The 16,783-nt window shown below is 57.7% G+C and overlaps 2 protein-coding genes across 6 annotated transcripts; one reads left to right on the top strand and one right to left on the bottom strand.

Moving 5' to 3' along the window:
• Window positions 1-487: 487 nt before the first annotated feature.
• Window positions 488-7,426, bottom strand: GCK (glucokinase). Its single transcript, XM_062510500.1, has 10 exons — window positions 7,382-7,426; window positions 5,077-5,239; window positions 4,801-4,955; window positions 4,396-4,515; window positions 4,210-4,305; window positions 3,781-3,880; window positions 1,907-2,090; window positions 1,511-1,666; window positions 726-959; window positions 488-632 (listed from the first exon to the last, which is right to left on the bottom strand). The coding sequence occupies exons 1-10, from the start codon at window positions 7,424-7,426 to the stop codon at window positions 488-490; spliced, it is 1,398 nt and encodes a 465-aa protein (XP_062366484.1).
• A 1,662-nt stretch (window positions 7,427-9,088) lies between these two features.
• YKT6 (YKT6 v-SNARE homolog) lies at window positions 9,089-16,315 on the top strand. 5 transcript variants are annotated; one of them, XM_062510523.1, is made up of 7 exons: window positions 9,409-9,708; window positions 12,501-12,583; window positions 13,259-13,359; window positions 14,697-14,801; window positions 14,954-15,019; window positions 15,409-15,510; window positions 15,929-16,315. In XM_062510523.1, the coding sequence occupies exons 1-7, from the start codon at window positions 9,554-9,556 to the stop codon at window positions 15,962-15,964; spliced, it is 648 nt and encodes a 215-aa protein (XP_062366507.1). In that variant the 5' UTR covers window positions 9,409-9,553; the 3' UTR covers window positions 15,965-16,315. The 5 variants fall into 5 exon arrangements, with proteins under 5 accessions (XP_062366506.1, XP_062366505.1, XP_062366504.1 ...); XM_062510524.1 differs by lacking the exon at window positions 15,409-15,510 and having other exon boundaries at window positions 9,388-9,708; XM_062510522.1 differs by lacking the exons at window positions 14,697-14,801; window positions 14,954-15,019; window positions 15,409-15,510; window positions 15,929-16,315 and adding an exon at window positions 9,089-9,153 and having other exon boundaries at window positions 9,587-9,708; window positions 13,259-14,596.
• Window positions 16,316-16,783: the final 468 nt, after the last annotated feature.

The following is a 16,783-nucleotide window of genomic DNA, read 5'->3' as shown; positions in this document are numbered from 1 at the left end:
GACATGGCTGGAGGGGATCCCCCCAGTATGCCCCCCTCCATCTGGCCCATTTCTGGTGCACTTTGGTCAGCCTCTGCACCCCAAGGATCACTGGTGGGGAGCTCCTCTTCCCAGACAGCCCATCCAAAGTACCCTCAAAGAGCCCCTTATCTCTAGGCCAACCCACTTGGGGGGCCTTTCCCCATACAAAGGGGCTGGGGTGTGCTGGAGCCCCCCTTGCTGCAGCTGTGTGAGGATGGGGGAGGAGGGGGGGTGAGGGCACAGGAAACTCCTTGGCTGCCCCATACATGTTGGGCAGCCCCATGGGAGTCTCTCCACCAGCACGGGGAGAGAGGCACGAGGAGCACTGGCCCAAGCAGCCCCAGAGAAGTCCACACACACCCCATTTATTGGGGGGCTGGAGCTGCCTCCTTCCCACGTCAGTGTCTGCTCCCACAGCACTCCGAGCAGGTCCACCAGCCCCTGCCATCCCTCTTCTGAGTCCAGCTCACTGGCCCATCATGCAGGCCATCTTGCAGGCCACGGCTGAGATGAGGGCGGCCCCGCGCCCACTGCCTTCCTCTGACTGGATGAAGGTGATGTCACAGCCAGGCGTCAGCTGCCGCACTGTGGCATGGAAATGGTCCTTGAAACTGGGGAGTGGGAACATGGGGTCACAAATGGGCTCAAGGGTTGGGGGATGAAGGGAGAGTATAGGGATGTCACTGGGGTCCGGGGATCCCCACCTGGGATGAAGCTTGTAGACAGAGCCGTCAACACCAACAGTGATCTTGAGGGTGTCCTGGCTGCGGCTCTCACGCATGCGGTTGATGACACCGGCCAACCCGGCCGAGCACATCTGGGCGGCCCGTGTGGACACGCTCTCACACACCCGGCGCACAATCTCACAGTCCGTCCGAGACGGCAGCAGCTCAAAGGCTGACAAGATGTTGTAGATCTGCTTGCGGTCATCAGAATCACTGAGTGGGGGGAGAAAAGGGGGTCAGCAAAGGCTGAAGGGTGGGGACCCTCGGTGAGGCAGCTGGAGAGGGATGAGGGAGTGATGGGATGGGGGCTCCTCACATGGGACAGTTGTATGGGGTCACAGGAACCCCAACTGGGTCAATCAGAGCAGGTTAGTGTGGGGTGATGGGATGGAGGACCCCAACATAGGGCTGCTGTGGTGTGATGGGACATGTGGATGCCAATATGGGACTGAGCAGGTAGGTATGGAATGATGGGCTCATGACATGGGACACTGTGGTTTGGGTGGCAGGATGCAATGACTCCAAGATGGACAGTTAGAGTTTGCTGGTGTGGGGTAACAGGATAAAAGACCCCAAAAAGAGGCAGTCAGAGCAGACTAGCATGGGATGAGGGAATAGGGAGACCCCTGTGTGGGACACCCAGTGCAGAGAGAGAGCACGGATTCCTCAGTATGCCTGGACCAGTATGGAGTGAGAGCACAGACCTCCCAGTGCAATGCAACCTGGCAGGCTGGTTTGGGGGTGCCAACCCCCCAGCCTCGTACCTCTCAATCTGGGACATGAAGCGGGTCTCAAAGGTCCCACGAGTCTTGAGCTTCTCAGAGGCCTCTCCATTGAAGAGCAGGTTCTCATCCACCAGCTTCAGCAGCACCAGCCGCACGATCTCCCCCATGTACTTCCCCCCAATGATCTTCTCGTACCTGGGGGGGGGGGGGGGGGGTAGGAGGGGCATGCATAGGCAAGGGGGCGGCATCAGAGCTGGGATTTGAGGGGCCACATCCCATAGTACCCCCTCTTTCCTTTCCCCCCTCCTTGCTGGATGTGCTCCCGTGCATGGGCATGGCCCAAGGCGAAGGACGCCTGTGCTGGGGGACTGAGCCCAGCATGGCGCAGGGGTTGGGAGTGATGCCCAGGGGAACTGGATCTCTCCTATTCCTTACAGTTGCTGACCGGGGTTAAGTGAGGTCTCGTCCACCACGCGGTCGTACTCCAGGAGGAACTCGTCCAGCTCCCCGGAGGCACCAAAGGCCCCCCACTCCGTGTTGACGCACATCCGCCCCTCGTCGCCCTCCACCAGCTCCACGTTGTGCATCTCCTCCATGTAGCAGGCGTTGCAGCCTGTCCCTGCCGGGAACTGGGGATGGGTCTGGGCAGCGGTGGGGGCAGCAGTGACACCCCCCTGCCACAGCCCTCCCATCCCAACTGGGATAAAACTGGGATAGTATTGTGGCGCAATGGGGAAGAACTGGAGGGAGTCCAGATGTGCCAGGGCAGGGGTTGGGACCCATATAAAGCCTGAGAGACATTCCTCAACCTGGTGACTGGCACCATGGTATGCAACTACTTCAAGGGTAGCTCCTGGACATGGCAGAAAGATTTTAGACTAAAAGAGGGGAGATTTAGATTGGACACTGGGAAGAAATTCTTCCCTCTGAGGGTGGTAGGGACTAACATGAGTTTCCCAGAGAAGCTATGGCTGCTCCATCCCTGGAAGTGTTACAAGCCAGGCTGGACAGCCTGGTCTAGTGAAGCTGTCCCTGCCCATGGCATGGAGCTGGATAATCCTTAAGGGTCTTTCCAACCCAAACCATTCTGTGACTTCATGAAAGCTGGTTAGGAACTTACTACATAGGTCCCAAATCTGTATCCCTACTCCACCCAGCATTGGGATGCAATAGAATCATCAAAACACAGAATCATGGAATGGTCTGGGTTTGAAGGGACCTTAAAATTCATCTCATTCCACCACCCTGCCCTGGGCAGAGACACCTTTGACTAGACCAGGTTGCTCCAAAGATATAAGTGAAACAGCCTCAAGATGCACCAGGGGATGTTTCTGCTGGATATTGGGAAAATTCCTTCATGGAAAGGGTTGTTCAGCCCTGGCACAGCTTCCTAGGGCAGTGGTGAAGACCCCATCCCTGGGGGTTCAACAGCCACATGGGTGTGGCACTTGGGGACATGGGTTAGTGGTGGTCTTGACAGTAGTGGGGGAATCGTTGGACTCAATGACCTTGGAGGTTTTCCAACTCAAAGAATGCCGTGATTCCATGCTAGAGTTCGTTTCAGAGTAGAATAACTGACTGAACAGTCAGCACCTGCTGATCCATGAGCACCAGGATTCAGTGACTGAGATCATGGCTGAGGGCTGTGCTTGGAGGTGCATGTCCTTGTCCTGTGGTGATGGGGATGGACATCCCTCCTGCTCCCCATCTCTGCAGTGTTCCTACAGCCCTGGCTGGCTACTTGTCCCCACAGCAGGTTCCTGGGGGCTCCTGACACTGTGCTGAGGCCAGCCCAGCCCCAAGAAGCTGATAAACATCCCAGCATGCTTTTACCCAGCTGAGGGGACAAAGAGCCCAGATGACATGTTGGCACATGGCTGATGGCACTAAAGATAGTGAAAGGCTGGGGGAGGTGGGGGGCTGCCCTCTGCAGGGATTGGGGGGATGGAGCCAGCAGGGTTCAAACTCATCCCCACCACCTGGCTCTCTGACACCAGCCACCTTCTATGGGTTCCTATCACTATGATGAGGTCCCAGAGCCACCAACAGCCTGGGGGTAGGGCAGCCCTGTGGGGACCAGCCCAGTTATGACGACCACCCCCTTTCTACTCCCAACGTGCCCCAACCACCATACTGGGTCCAGGCAATGCCATCGGGTGTCCCAGTCACCGGACACCTCAGCAGAATGCCACTGCTACCCCCTGTCCTTGGTGTGTCTCCCCAAAAGGATGGGGGAAGCAGCAGGGGAGCAGGGCCATGGGACAGTTCCCTGTCCCCAGCCATAGGTCCCTGTAGAAGGGGCATCTTACCCACAATCATCCCAACCTCACACCGGTGATCTTCATAGTAGCAGGAGATCATCGTGGCCACTGTGTCATTCACCATCGCAACCACATCCATCTCGAAGTCCTGGGGACAGAGACTATTGTGGGCTCATGGGGGGGTCAGGCTGTCCCACAACGGGTAGGTTTGGGGTGGACAATCCCCAAGGGTGAGGACCTGGGCAGGCACATGTATGCACACACACATGGAACAGCCCTGACCAGAGACACACTTGGCTCCAGCAGCCATATCGTGGGAACAACTATGCTCCAGTGGTCCCTTCCTGGGGACACACCAGGCTCCAGTGGCCCTGCTGCAGGCACACCCAGGCTTGAGTGAGCCCATGTCAGGGATAGCTGGGACAGCTGGGGTCTCCGCACCGCAGTGGTACCAGCACAGTTGTCTGATCCTCTCACCCCTCGCCGTTTGATGGCATCCCTCAGCAGCCCCACCACGTTGTTCCCTTCCGCGCCGGAGGCTTTGAAGCCCTTGGTCCAGTTCAGGAGGATGCCCTGGAAGGGGGGTCAGACCAAAATGGGGCTGTGGGTGTAGGTGAGGCTTGGAGACCCTCAAGCCCTCGTGCTGCCAGGCCACCCCCTCACCTTATCGATGTCCTCATGCCGCACAGGGAAGGAGAAGGTGAAGCCCAGGGGCAGCTTTTTGTGCTTCATCTGGTGCTTGTCCAGGAAATCAGAGATGCACTCGGAGATGTAGTCAAAGAGCTGGAAGACAGGAGGTCCAGCTTTTCCCAAGAGATGTCCCCACCCTCCCACTGCCCTCGGACAGACGCTGTCCCCCACCATGGGTTCCCCAGGCCTGGCCAACCCCCAGCTTCTGTTGGCTGGACAGATAGGGGTGTCCCCTCCAGTGTTCCCATTGAAACATACATAACAAAAGGACTGGGATGGGATGGGATGGGATGGGATGGGATGGGATGGGATGGGATGGGATGGGATGGGATGGGATGGAATGGGATGGGATGGGATGGGATGGGATGCCCCACTGACCATCTCAGCTGTCCCAGTCATGGCATCCTCTGGGATGGAATACATCTGGTGCTTCGTCTTCACCTTCCACTGCCCCTCCTCCCCCTCGCCCACCTTCACCAGCATCACACGGAAATTGGTGCCACCCAGGTCCAGTGACAGGAAATCTCCCACCTCTGCAAAGCCAGGGAGATGGGGGAGAAGGTGGTAGACTCTTGGTAGGCTCAGCCTTTCACATGGAGCTTGATGGGGTCCGAGGAAGGAGTGACACACAAGGGACTGGAAGTGGCACCATACCAGAGCCCTCAGGGGTAGAGCGGACATAGGTGGGCAGCATTTTGACAGAGGCTTCCTCATGTGTCTCCAGCTTGAGCCCTCGGTCCATCTCCTTCTGCATCCTGCACATCACCTTCTTTAGGTCCTCCTCCTTCAGACGGAACTCTGACAGGATCTGCTCCACCTGCACACAACACAGCATCAGCCAGGGACCAGAGATATGGGACGCAAGGGGCCTGAACTTCAAGAAATAACCAAGTTTCCCTTTCCCCAGCCCTGGTTTTTCCCCATTGGAACATGGACACTCTGAAATTACTTATCCTATCACTCTGCTATTCCCCTCCCACTGAACAGGGGCACCAGGAAATCCATTGGATAGTCATAAGGCACGAAGTCCCCTTCTGGTGCTGCCTGCAGGATGCCACAGTCAGCTCTGGGGTCCTTGGGGAGCGGAGTTGGCACTAGCATTCTGCCATCCCTGTCATCCAGCTGAGTTTTTTGGATGGTTGTGTAGAAGCTGGTACCATTCCAGCAGTGACCTGGGACATCCCATCCTGATGAATCCCAGGATCATTCCCAGCAAGAAGTACTTCTGGCCATGTCATTGAGGAGCACAACATCTCCCACCAAGGATATGGAATTCTTTTATGTTGAAGATGCTGGTGTATCTTCCTTGTTCCCCTGGGAGCATCCCTCTTCCTGTATCCCACTGAGAATCGTAAGTACCATTTCTTGCCCATCAGATGTGGGGCTAATATAGAGGGCAGGCAGGGAGGAATATTCTTGGGGACTGCTGCCTTGTCTCGCTGCCAGGGAGAGCCGCAGGGCCCACTCCAGGGAAGCACCTGGCAAGCAGGATCCGTGTTTATCCTTTCCGTAGCAACCCCAGGCTTGGTGCAGCCTCCATTAGCCAGCAGGGCTGGGGGCAGGTGCCCTGGCTGTCAGATGGAGCTGAAGCCGGCACTCCTTCACCAGCTGCAGTCGGCAGCATTAGGGCTCATTAGTCACTTGGCTCCGGGTAGGCTCCAATGCTCTTGCCGGCCCACAGATGTTTGTCTCGAGGCTGCTGCTGTTTCCTCACAGGTATTGGGGTAGGGGGCTCAGGAAAGCATTTGGGGTTTGGTTTGGAGGACCCAACACTGGAGGCACCCCTTGCTGTGGCTTAGTTCAGCTGCCCTCCGTCCTGGCACATCACCTGGCCCCTAATGCCATAGCTGCAGCACAGACCGCTCTGGAATGGGGCCGGGCACCTGCAGCAGCATTGTGGTGAGGTTTGCCGTGATCCAGAAGGTGTTTGGCCCAGAGTGACTGGGAAAATCCTGCCAGTAAAAGCATGGAGCTGGATTTGACCACCTCTCCAGGATTGCTGGCTGAAGGTATTTAGTGCTAATCTATCCCATGGCACTGTTTGGCATGGGAACACCAGATCTGCCATGGCCAGAGAATCCCTGTCCCAAGGCTGTCCGAATTTTATATCTCCAATGTTTTCTCCATCTCAGCACCACATGTCCCTACTCATCTCTTAACTTGCCTTCAAAACAATGGGTTTGGCCCTTCCCTGGCAGGATTTGGGTCTTTCTACATGATCTGGCTTTCAGCTTCCCACAGAAATTGTGTGCTCCAGTGCATCCCACAAAAGGGATGGAGCTGGGAACCACATGGCTGCTGGCTGCAGTGGCCAGTGACACCCATCTCTACTGGTCCAGCATGTGATGAGTCCCCTCAGTGTCCCCTTGGTGTCTCTTCAGTGTCCCAGTTGGCAGCAGGGAATGTCTCCACTGCCCTCACCCATGACCCCATGAGCACAATCCATCTGGGAGAGGATGCTTCCCACAAACAACTGTTTTTTGACTGGGGATGAGCCATGTGCTATCCTGCTGGGTGCCTCAGTGACAATGATGACAGACAGCTAAAGGAGGTGACAGGGGATCAGCTCCTCCTAGGGATGCAGCTACATGCTTGCAAGAGATGCCCAGGGTGATGGTGGGATGGTGGGAGTACCCCAGCCCAGCAGAATGTCCCACAAAAGCTCCCAGCTCTATTATGAACCCTCAGTGCTGTAGGGCCTGTGCTGTGCTGGGGGATGATCTCAGCGATGGGGACCTCCCTGGGGCAGGTTGGGCTGCCCCCAAGCTGCCCGGGAGCTGGTGTCCTCCCCACCAGCCATCCTCTGGGACACTTCTGCTGGAACCTTGGGAGATGCTGGGGGCACCTGGCCTCTCGCTCCAGGAAAGGCTGGAACCCCGGTGAGGATCCGCACTCTTTCCCACACCCACTGGGCACCCCCTGCCCCCCGGGCCCAGCATTGCCCTGGCAGCAGCCTCACCTTCTCCTTCCTGCTGCTCTCCATCCTGGCTCGGTGATCCAGCATGGGGGCAGGCGGTGGGGTGGGGCGGGCTACGGGCCAAGCCGTGCCCCCCTCAGCCCCTGTGTCCCCACCGTGGTGCCTGGCCTGGGGGAGCCCCCTGCCCTGTCCTGGAAGGTGTCTGGCAGGCTCTGGGCTGCTCCGTCCCTTGCTCCGTCCCTTGCTCCGTCCCTTGCTCCACACGCGGATGCTCCACTTTCGCTGCGATATCTCATCTGATGCTCCAGTCCAGCACCCACTGAGTGCGTCCCGATGCCCCCAGGCCTCAAACAGAGGGGCAGGAAGCGGGGCCCGGGGCCCTGGTGGGATCCACCCTGTCGCCCCTCATTCTTAGCTCCGGAGGGGTTCCGTTCACGCTCTCCTGCTTGCTTCCTTAATGTGTCAATAAATTACCCAGCTGGTGTAGGCGCGGGGGTCCTAGCCCACTGCAGCGGGTTCTGGCACCCCGTAGGAACCCCCTGGTGTGTTGGTGAGACTTGGCCAGGACCCTCCCCGCAGAGGCCGCTGGCCCCGTCACGCGAAGCACCACGCCCCGGGTCACCCGTGTCCCCGTTGTCCTAGCAACGGCTCGATGGTGGTGGCAAGCACTCCACCGGCCGGCTTGGCAACCGGCATGCTCCCATGGAGACCGCGGATACAGCATGGCCTACGGACACCCGTGGAGGGGCGAGGGCGACTGGGAAGCGCTCCGAGCTCCCAGGATGGGAAAGGATCCAGTGGTGCTGGGATTGACGCCAGGAGTTGCAACAGATAGGGGATGGGTGCTGGATTTGAGGATGGGGATGTGGCGACCCACATCACCCGCGGAGCCACGCTATCTCCCCGATGTTGTGGAAACAGGGGACTATGGAGGTCCAGATGGGATAAGGAACACCCTTGGTTTTGGGTGCACCCCAAAACTTCCTGATGTTGGTCTGTGGCAGCATCTCCTCAGACCCAGAGCTGAGGAGGGCCCCCAGGAAGCCCCGAATGGATGTCAGGGGTGACAGCTCCCTGGGGGACTGTGGGGGCTCTGGGGAAGGCAGAGCAGGGCCTCGGGGATGCAGGGTCACCCCACCGTGCCTCATCTATCCCTGCGCAGGGGGTACTGGGGGGCACAAGACGGCTCCGGCAGCCTTGCTCCTGCGCCGGTGCCCACCCATAGAGGGGTCCACACCTTTGAGTGGTCCCAAACCCTCGGGAGGTTCACCCAGCTCTCATCAATATACCTCCACCGTGGGACAGAACCGCCCCACGGAAGGGTCCACAATCCCCAGGTGTCTCCCAGCGCCTGGGGAAGGCTGTTCCCCCCGCGAGGTCCCTTCTCAGAGACGGTCACAACACTAATAGGGAGAGGCTCTCGCACAGCGGAATCCCATCCCACAGAGAGACACCCGCCACACACACAGGACACCCACCCCACACAGGGGTCCCGGCCCCACAGCGGGAAAGCCGAACGGGCCCCGCCTACGCGACCTCGCCGGTCGGGCACAGCTCCCCCTGCTGGCCGCTATGGGGAACGAACACCGCCCCACAACGCCAGGGCGGCGCTTATTGGTCGCCTGGCTGACACCGGAGGCGACGGGCGGGCGGTGATTGGTCAGATGGCCGAGGGGGGCAGGTCGAGCTTGGCGCGTGCGCAGTGTATGAATAGTACCGTGGCGGGGCCGACACTTCCGGGCGCCGCATTCCACTTCCGGGTCGCGCCATCCCCCCTCGGCCACCACCTGCGTCGAGCCGTGACCGTAGCATCGGTACCGGGGCGGGCCGGCAGCTGCACTGGGGGCTCTGGGTCGTGCTGAGTCATTGCGGGGAACTGGGCTGTACAAGGGAAGGCGGGGCCGGGCTAGCCGGGGGCCGAGGATTGGGTTGTAGTGGGTTGTACTGAGGAGTGGCCGCGTTACACTGCGTGGAGGGGCTGTTTTTTACTGATTTGTACTGGGGTGGGTGCTAGGTTACACCGGGCCAGCTGGGACAGGTAAGGGCAGGGGTTGGTGAGGCTGGGCGAGAGTCGGGATGAGGAGTCAGGCGCGGCTCCTGGGGGAGGGGGGTTCTGTCTGACTGGGATGGCATTTAAAGGACGGAAGGAGGGTTTGGGGGGAGCCCCCGGCACGGGGGTGGCACAGGGAGGTCCGAGGGTTTTCCAACCCCTGCATGGCCTCAGCCCCATCCCTTCCTTTCCCCCAGGCCCACGGAGCCACCACAATGAGGCTCTACAGCCTAAGTGTCCTTTACAAAGGTGACCCCAAAGTGCATTTGCTCAAAGCTGCGTATGATGTGTCCACCTTCAACTTCTTTCAGAGATCCAGGTGGGTGCCAGACAGCTGGAACCTCTGGGGGAAAATTGCTTCTGTGTGTCCTAGGCTGTCATGTAGCTCAGGCAGGACCTTGGGGAGGGTATGCAGAAGCTTTTGGTAGGTTTTCTGTCTTGCTGGCAGCTCTTGAGAACCTCCTGAAGCTGTAAAACAAAGCAGGAGCTTGATGTGGAATAGGTTGTTCCCAGTGCCTGCTTCAAATGGTAAAAGAGTTAGGAAATTCCTCTGGGACCCAAATTTTCCATGCCAAGGCTTTATGGTGCCTCAGGCACATTTGGTTCTGTAATTCCAGGGGTGAAGGGGGAAGACTGAAGTAAGAGTGTCTTAAAAAGCTCTTTCTTAGCCAAATGTGTGAGTAGGATATGGAGCAGTGCCACCATGTAATGTCAGCTCCAATCCCAGAACACTCTGTAGCTGCAGCTCTTGTTTTCCCAAATCGTGAGAAAATTCCCTGTGTGGTTGTGCTGTGGGCTTCCCCCACAGCAGGCTGTGTCTCTGCTTAAAGAAAAGTCTAGGATTTTGGGAAGAGCAGTGAAGTTTGGAGAGGAGAGTGGTGTGTGCATGTCAGCCTTGCAGGTGTTCCCAGGATTTTGTGCTTGTCCTGGGCTTATTCACAGGTGATGCTCAGAGGGCCTGCAACAGCTTGACCCAGGTGTGATGTTTAAGGTGTGTTTAGTTGAAGTTTGAAGTTCCCAGAGAATTGGATAGAAGGGTTGGAGTTGGGATAACCAGGGCTGTGGCTCCTGGGAGCTGTGGAACCTGCTGGGCAGGAGCACAGGGCTGGGCTGTGCCAGTTCCTCATGTCTGCTGAACATCTGCCAAGGAATTTGGCAGGGTCAAGAAGACAGAGGGAAGTACTGAGTGGGCAGTTCCTTCTGGAATACTGGGGAATAAAAGCAGTATTCCCAGTGGAAGAGCTGTCCTTGAAGAAGATACACACTGGTATCTAACTGACACATGACTGGACTCAGTGATCTTAAATGTTTTTTGCATCATATGTATGAAACCCTGGGGTCATGGTGGAGGCTGTGGCTGACATCAGATCCCTCAACTTGGAGGAAGGTGTCCCTGCTCCCTCTCTGCCAAAGTAGGGATGTTCAGAATGTTCAGGAATCCTTGGGCTGGACTTTTCTCTACAGTGCCTGAGACCCCAGCAGTCCAGAGTCTCCTGGAACTGGTGTCCAGGCTGGGAGGAATGCATACCCCTCCAAGAGGTGTAAACTGTGAGAGGCAATTTCCCCTCCAGAATTGCTTCCAGCGGTGGGAGGCCATCAGAAAACCTTGGTCTTTGCCATGCCAGTGTCTGTGTGTAGTGACATTTCCTTGGTACCACATCATATCCCAAGCAGGAGCTGTCCCACTTCTTGGTGTTTGGCAAACTCTGTAACCTGATCCCCAATAAATATTCCTTCCTGGGATTTTCCAGCAGAATTGGATGTTGCCTCACATTGTGTTGCCTCACATTGGCTAATCCCAACATGCCCAGGACGTGGTGTTTTGGAAACAGGTTTATTTCATTCCTGCTTATTATTTTTTGCCTCTTTTGCTTTGCTGTGGGTTGACAAGAGATCACTGAGGAGCCTGTTGGACAGGCCTGAGCCTGGGCTCGGGAATGTTTTCCAAACTGGGAGCAAGTCTTAAGGATATTCTTTAACTTTGACTCACAGTGGTGGCTGGGTGCCTGGGGGTCAAGCATCCCCCTGGGATGGGGGGCGTGTCCCTGTCCTGGGCTCATCCCCTGCATGGGCAGGGGGAGTTCTGCCCCTGTGACTTGCTCAGGTAAGACCCCACCTACAGAGCTGCCTCAGGCTCTGGGACTTGACTCAGCATTGCCCTGGCAGCTGGGATGATGTTCCTGTCCTGGCATTGGCCAGGGTGGGATTGTCCTGCTCTGCCCTGTACTGAGCGGGGCCTTACCTCAAGTCCTGGGGCAGTTTTGGGCATGGCAATATAAAAAAAGACAAGAAGAGCATGCAGAGGAGGCCACAAGGATGGGGAAGGGTCTGGAGGGCCCATACAAGGAATGTCTGAAGGCATTTACTGTATTCTGCTGGAGGGGACTGAGGGGAGACCTCCCTGTGCTCCACAAAATCCTCCCGAGGGGCAGCAGAGAAGCAGCTCCTGTTGCTGCTCTCTGTGACCAGTGACAGGGCTCAAGGGAATGGCTGGAGCTGTGTCAGGGGAAGGTTCAGTTGGATATCAGGAAAAGATTTCTTTCCCCAGAGGGTGCTTAGGCACTGAGCAGGCTCCCCAGGGCAGTGGTCACAGCATGAAGCCTCAGTTCAAGAGGTGTTTGGACAGTGCTCTCAGGGACAGGGTGGGATGGTTGGGGTGTTTGACTCCATGATCCTGATGGGCCCCTTCCAATTCAGCATGTTCTATGATTCTAGTGGAAGATGTCAGCAGGGGGTGGAATGGGATGGTCTTTCAACCCAAACCATTCCATGATTCTGTGATGCAGCTAGTCAGCAGGTGTTGACCAGGCAGAGCCAGGTTCAATGGCATTTTTGCTTTCTGCTAAATCAAAAAAGGAAGTTCAGCTCAAAGACACAAGTCTGTCACTGCAGCTTGAGGCTTCTGGGTCTGGGTGATGGCTGGAGGTGTCTGAGGGTTGCCACTCCTCAGAGGTTCAGGGTCCAGCCTCCTCCCCAAGGAAAACCCACTGCTTTGCTGTAGCCCCACTGCCCAGACATGGGGGCTGGGGCGGAAGGGTTTGTTGCCCTGGGGAGCTGTGGGACAGCTGGTGTCCCCAGCACTGCCCCCAGCCTGGCGCTGTGTCCCCGCAGTGTGCAGGAGTTCATGACGTTCACGAGCCAGCTGATTGCAGAGCGCTCGGCGCTGGGCAGCAGGGCCTCGGTCAAGGAGCAAGGTGAGAGCTTCCCCCAGCCCCACTCCTGGGAGAAGTCACCAAACCCAGGGCCCGGGTGGGCAGTGCCGCTGGCAGGAGCTGCTGAGCCAGGTGTGAGCCTGGCCTGGGGCAACAAAGGTTCTGGAGGGACCTGCTCCAGTGTCTGCACTCTCCCTTGGGACCCCTGGAGCTGTTGGCTTGCAGCCCCCCCAAATTCCAGACCACTCCACTGCTGAGTGGCTGTGCCAGCTTTAACATGCAAGTCCAAGCTCCGTATCCTAAATTCTCACCTCATTTCAGCCTCCCTGTCCTGCTTCATATGCCTGCCGAGCCCCAGGACATGTGGGACACAGCCTGGATTGGCTGCTGGAGCCTCTTTAATCACACCCCAGCCTTGTTATTAATTAAAATTAGTTAAAATCAGGCTGAGCTCTTCCTGGCTACCTTGGGATGTCCGTTTCATGTCCCACACTGCATGGCATGGCTGTGAGCCCCTGGCACGGCACAGTTTGAGGCTGAGCCTCATATCTTAAGCCCTTCCTACTTTCCTAATGAAGTAATGAAAAATGCAGGTGCTGGCATCACCTTCCAGGTTTGGGAGAGTGGGGGGTAACTGGGGGGGTTGGCTGGAGGGTGGTGGGTGCTGGGGAAGGCTTGGGACCTTTGCTGCCTCTCTGACAGGGGTTTCCTTCCCAGAGTACCTGTGCCATGTCTATGTCCGGAGTGATGGGCTTGCTGGAGTGGTGATCGCAGACAATGAATATCCACAGCGGGTTTGTTTCACCTTGCTGGACAAGGTGAGGGTGTGTGCTGGGAACTGCTCCATAAGGCTCCTCCAGTCTCCCTGCCCTAGCACACGCAGGGCTTTCTTGGACAGTCAGGGCTTGCCACCTCAGCCTGGGCATTGGTCTGGTCCTCATTTGCCAAGACTGTTTATGTCTCTGCTCTCAGCTCTTTCAAAAGGGGTGGAGGAGGAGGGTCACCAAAGTGGTCAGAGGGCAGGAGCACCTTTCATGGAATTGTGGAATTGTTTTGGTTGGAAAAGCCCTCCAAGACCATTGAGTCCAACCATTCCCCCGCCATGGTCAAGGCCACCTCTAAACCATGTCCCCAAGTGCCATGTTCACATGTTTTTTTTAATGCTTCCAGGTATTCCACCACTGCACTGGGCAGCGTGGACAACCTTTTCCATGATGGAATTTTCCTAATATCCAGCCTGAACCTCCCCTGGCTCCGCCTGAGGCCGTTTCCTCTCCTTCTGTCCCTGTTCCCTGAGAGCAGAGCCCGACCTCCCCTGGCTGTCCCCTCCTGTCAGGGAGTAGTGCAGAGCCAGGTCTCCTCTGATCCCCCTTTTCTCCAGACTGAGTCCCTTTCCCAGCTCCCTCAGCCACTCCTGGGACTCTAGCCCCTTCCCCAGCCTCCGTTCCTGTATCTGGACATGCTCCAGCCCCTCAATGTCCTTCTTGACATGAGGGGTCTAGAGCTGGACACAGCACTCAAGGGGCCTCAGCAGTTGCAGCACAGAGGATGTCACTGCCCTGGACCTGTGGCCACACCATGGCTGGTACAGGCCAGGGGCCACCTAGGCATACCTGGGCTCATGTCTAGCCACTGCCACCAGCACCTCCAGGTCCTTCACTGACAGTTTTCCAGCCACTGCCAGGGAGACAAGCTGGGAGACCTGGGTTGTCCAGCCTAGAGAAGAGAAGGCTCCAGGGAGACCCCAGACCCCCTTCCAATACCTAAAGGGGCTCCAAGAGAGCTGGAGAGGAACTTGGGACAAGGGCCTGGAGTGACAGGACAAGGGGGAACGGCTTCCCACTGCTAGAGGGTAGGGTTAGATGAGATACTGGGAAGAAGTCCTTCCCTGTAGGGTGGTAGGGACTGGCACAGGTTTCCCAAAGAAGCTGTGGCTGCCCCATCTCTGGAAGTGTTCAAGGCCAATTTGGGCAGGGCTTGGAGCAGCTTGGTGTAATGGAAGGTGTCCCTGCCCATGGGAGGGGTGTGGATGACCTGTAAGGTCCCTTCCCAAAAATCTCCAGATCTTCTGTTTTGATGAGCAAAACCCCTCCAGCCACTGTGGCCCCACAGCAGTGGCTCTGGCAGGGGTAACTGCTGCTTCCTCACCTGGCAGGTGCTGGATGAGTTCTCCAGGCAGGTCAGCAAGATGGACTGGCTGTCAGGGTCACCTGCTACCATCAGCTACTCTGCCTTGGATGGATACCTCAGCACATACCAGGTACAGATCTCTGGGACCCCGCAGGGCACCAGGACAGAGGGTTCCTGTGTTGCCTGCAGCCCTGAAAATGGCAGGGGAGATGGGCAGCACTGGTACATGCTGGGACTCTGATGTCCCTGTTGTGGTCCCAGTGCTGTGTTGTTTCTCCCCAGAACCCCCGGGATGCTGACCCGATGACCCGAGTGCAGGCAGAGCTGGACGAGACCAAAATCATCCTGGTGAGGCTGCAGGGATGCTCCTGCCTGCACAAGAATGTGGGGGCCCTGAGGGCACATTGTGGGGCAGTGTAGTCACCCCATTCCCCAGAGACCTCCCTGGTGTGGGAGCTTCTGTTTCTCTTCCCCTTTTCCCCTTTTTTCTCCTTGTCCAGCTAGCTGGACATAAACACCAGAGCTCTGACCTCTCATTTAAAGGCCAGTCTCCTCTGTCTGATGACCCTGTGGGAACTTTGCTGCTCCTGCCTCCAGCCAAGTTCCCATCTCCCTTGGGGCTGCAGAGCTGGGGGGTGGGGGAGGGGGGTGGCGGCTGTAGGAAGGTGGGATGAGGGATGGTGGGATGAGAGTGGTGTGGGGTGGGTGCTGGGGCTCAGCCAACATTTCCCTGGCAGCACAACACTATGGAATCGCTGCTGGAGCGTGGGGAGAAGCTGGATGACCTGGTCTCCAAATCGGAGGTGCTGGGGGCACAATCCAAAGCCTTCTACAAAACGGTGGGTGTGGAGACTCACCCCCTTCCTGAGGGAGCTGGGAATCGGTGGAATGTCATCCTCGGGGAAGTCACCCCCAGTGGATGAACCCTGGGGCACAACTCTGGGTGCCAGGCAGGGATAACCCCTGTTGCTGCAGGCTTTGGGTCTGGAGAGAGCCTGGCTGCCCCAGTTCCAGCTGCAGAGTCCTGCAGTCCCTTGCTGGGGGTGTCCTGCACCCTGCCCTGCACGGAGGGTGATGCCCATCCCAGCTCCTGGCACCAGCTCTGGCCAAAAGGAAAGGAGCCTCTGGCTCATCAACCTTTTGTGCTATGCTGGCCTATTCTGGCAGGAGAGGGGTTGTGTGGAACCTCAGAGGGGTGGCCCTGGGACCCCCAAACCCTTGTGGAGCTTTTACAGATGGTTTTGCTTCTCTTCTTAGGCCCGAAAGCAGAATTCCTGCTGTGAAATCATGTGATGTGGAGCCCGGGCTCTCCACCTCCAAACCACCAGCTCTCCACTCCCCTCCACAGCCACCCCAGGGATGTTTCTGGGGCTGGGCCAGGGATCCTTAGCCCCCTGGGCTGATGTGACTGTTGTCCATCTTGAGGGGACACCAATGCTGGCACTGGACTGGCACCCACGGGGGGAGGTCCACACTGAAGACCGTCCACCCTCGCTGTTCTGGGGGGCACCCGGCCACAGGGTCCCCTGCCTTCACACCCACCAGGAAGCCTGGAGGAACCCCCCACTGCTGTCCAGGGGGCTGAGGGGGCAGGCAGTCCCCTGCTGCCATCCCAAGGGTTGGGGGGGCTTTTATGTATTTGTGTCCTAATGGTGAGCTGGGGGGGGGAGGGGGTGGGGAGAAGGGAGGAAGGGAAAAAGAAGCGGTTTCTTGGGTGGGGGATGCTCACTGCCTCCATGGGTAGCTTCTCCCCATACTGGTGAGCCCAGAGCTGTGTCCTGGTGCTAGGGGAGTGGGGGGAGCTCACCAGCCTGCCCTGCACCTCAGAGCCCCTCCCCTGCTCCCACCAGCCAGGGTGGGGGCTCAGCACCTGCCAGGGCCCAGCAGCCCTCACTGCCTCCTCTTCCTCCTCAGGAAAGGAAAAATCGGCCTTGGGCTGTACCTTGCAGTGCTCTGGTTCTTTCCATGCCCTGGCTGCACAGGCCAGGGGGATAAAGTTATCTTTGGCAGTTGGAGCTGTTCCCTCTTATTCTGCAGTGTCTTGGGGTGGGATTTCAGACAAACGTATCCTGAGCACCCCAGCAGGGATGGATGCACTTGGCCTTCCCTCTC

Source organism: Cinclus cinclus, chromosome 29, assembly GCF_963662255.1.
Source record: "Cinclus cinclus chromosome 29, bCinCin1.1, whole genome shotgun sequence".
Classification (NCBI taxonomy): domain Eukaryota; kingdom Metazoa; phylum Chordata; class Aves; order Passeriformes; family Cinclidae; genus Cinclus; species Cinclus cinclus.
This window is presented reverse-complemented; position numbering and strand designations above follow the sequence as displayed.

Coding starts and splice junctions, on each gene's coding strand:
- GCK (XM_062510500.1), bottom strand. CDS start 7,426: ATGCTGGATCACCGAGCCAGGATGGAGAGCAGCAGGAAGGAGAAG. Junction 4,956..5,076: donor CTCTACCCCTGAGGGCTCTG/GTATGGTGCCAC, acceptor CTGGCTTTGCAG/AGGTGGGAGATTTCCTGTCA. Junction 4,516..4,800: donor TGACTGGGACAGCTGAGATG/GTCAGTGGGGCA, acceptor CCTGTCTTCCAG/CTCTTTGACTACATCTCCGA.
- YKT6 (XM_062510520.1), top strand. CDS start 9,554: ATGGCCTCAGCCCCATCCCTTCCTTTCCCCCAGGCCCACGGAGCCACC. Junction 9,709..12,500: donor AACTTCTTTCAGAGATCCAG/GTGGGTGCCAGA, acceptor GTGTCCCCGCAG/TGTGCAGGAGTTCATGACGT. Junction 12,584..13,258: donor GGCCTCGGTCAAGGAGCAAG/GTGAGAGCTTCC, acceptor TTTCCTTCCCAG/AGTACCTGTGCCATGTCTAT.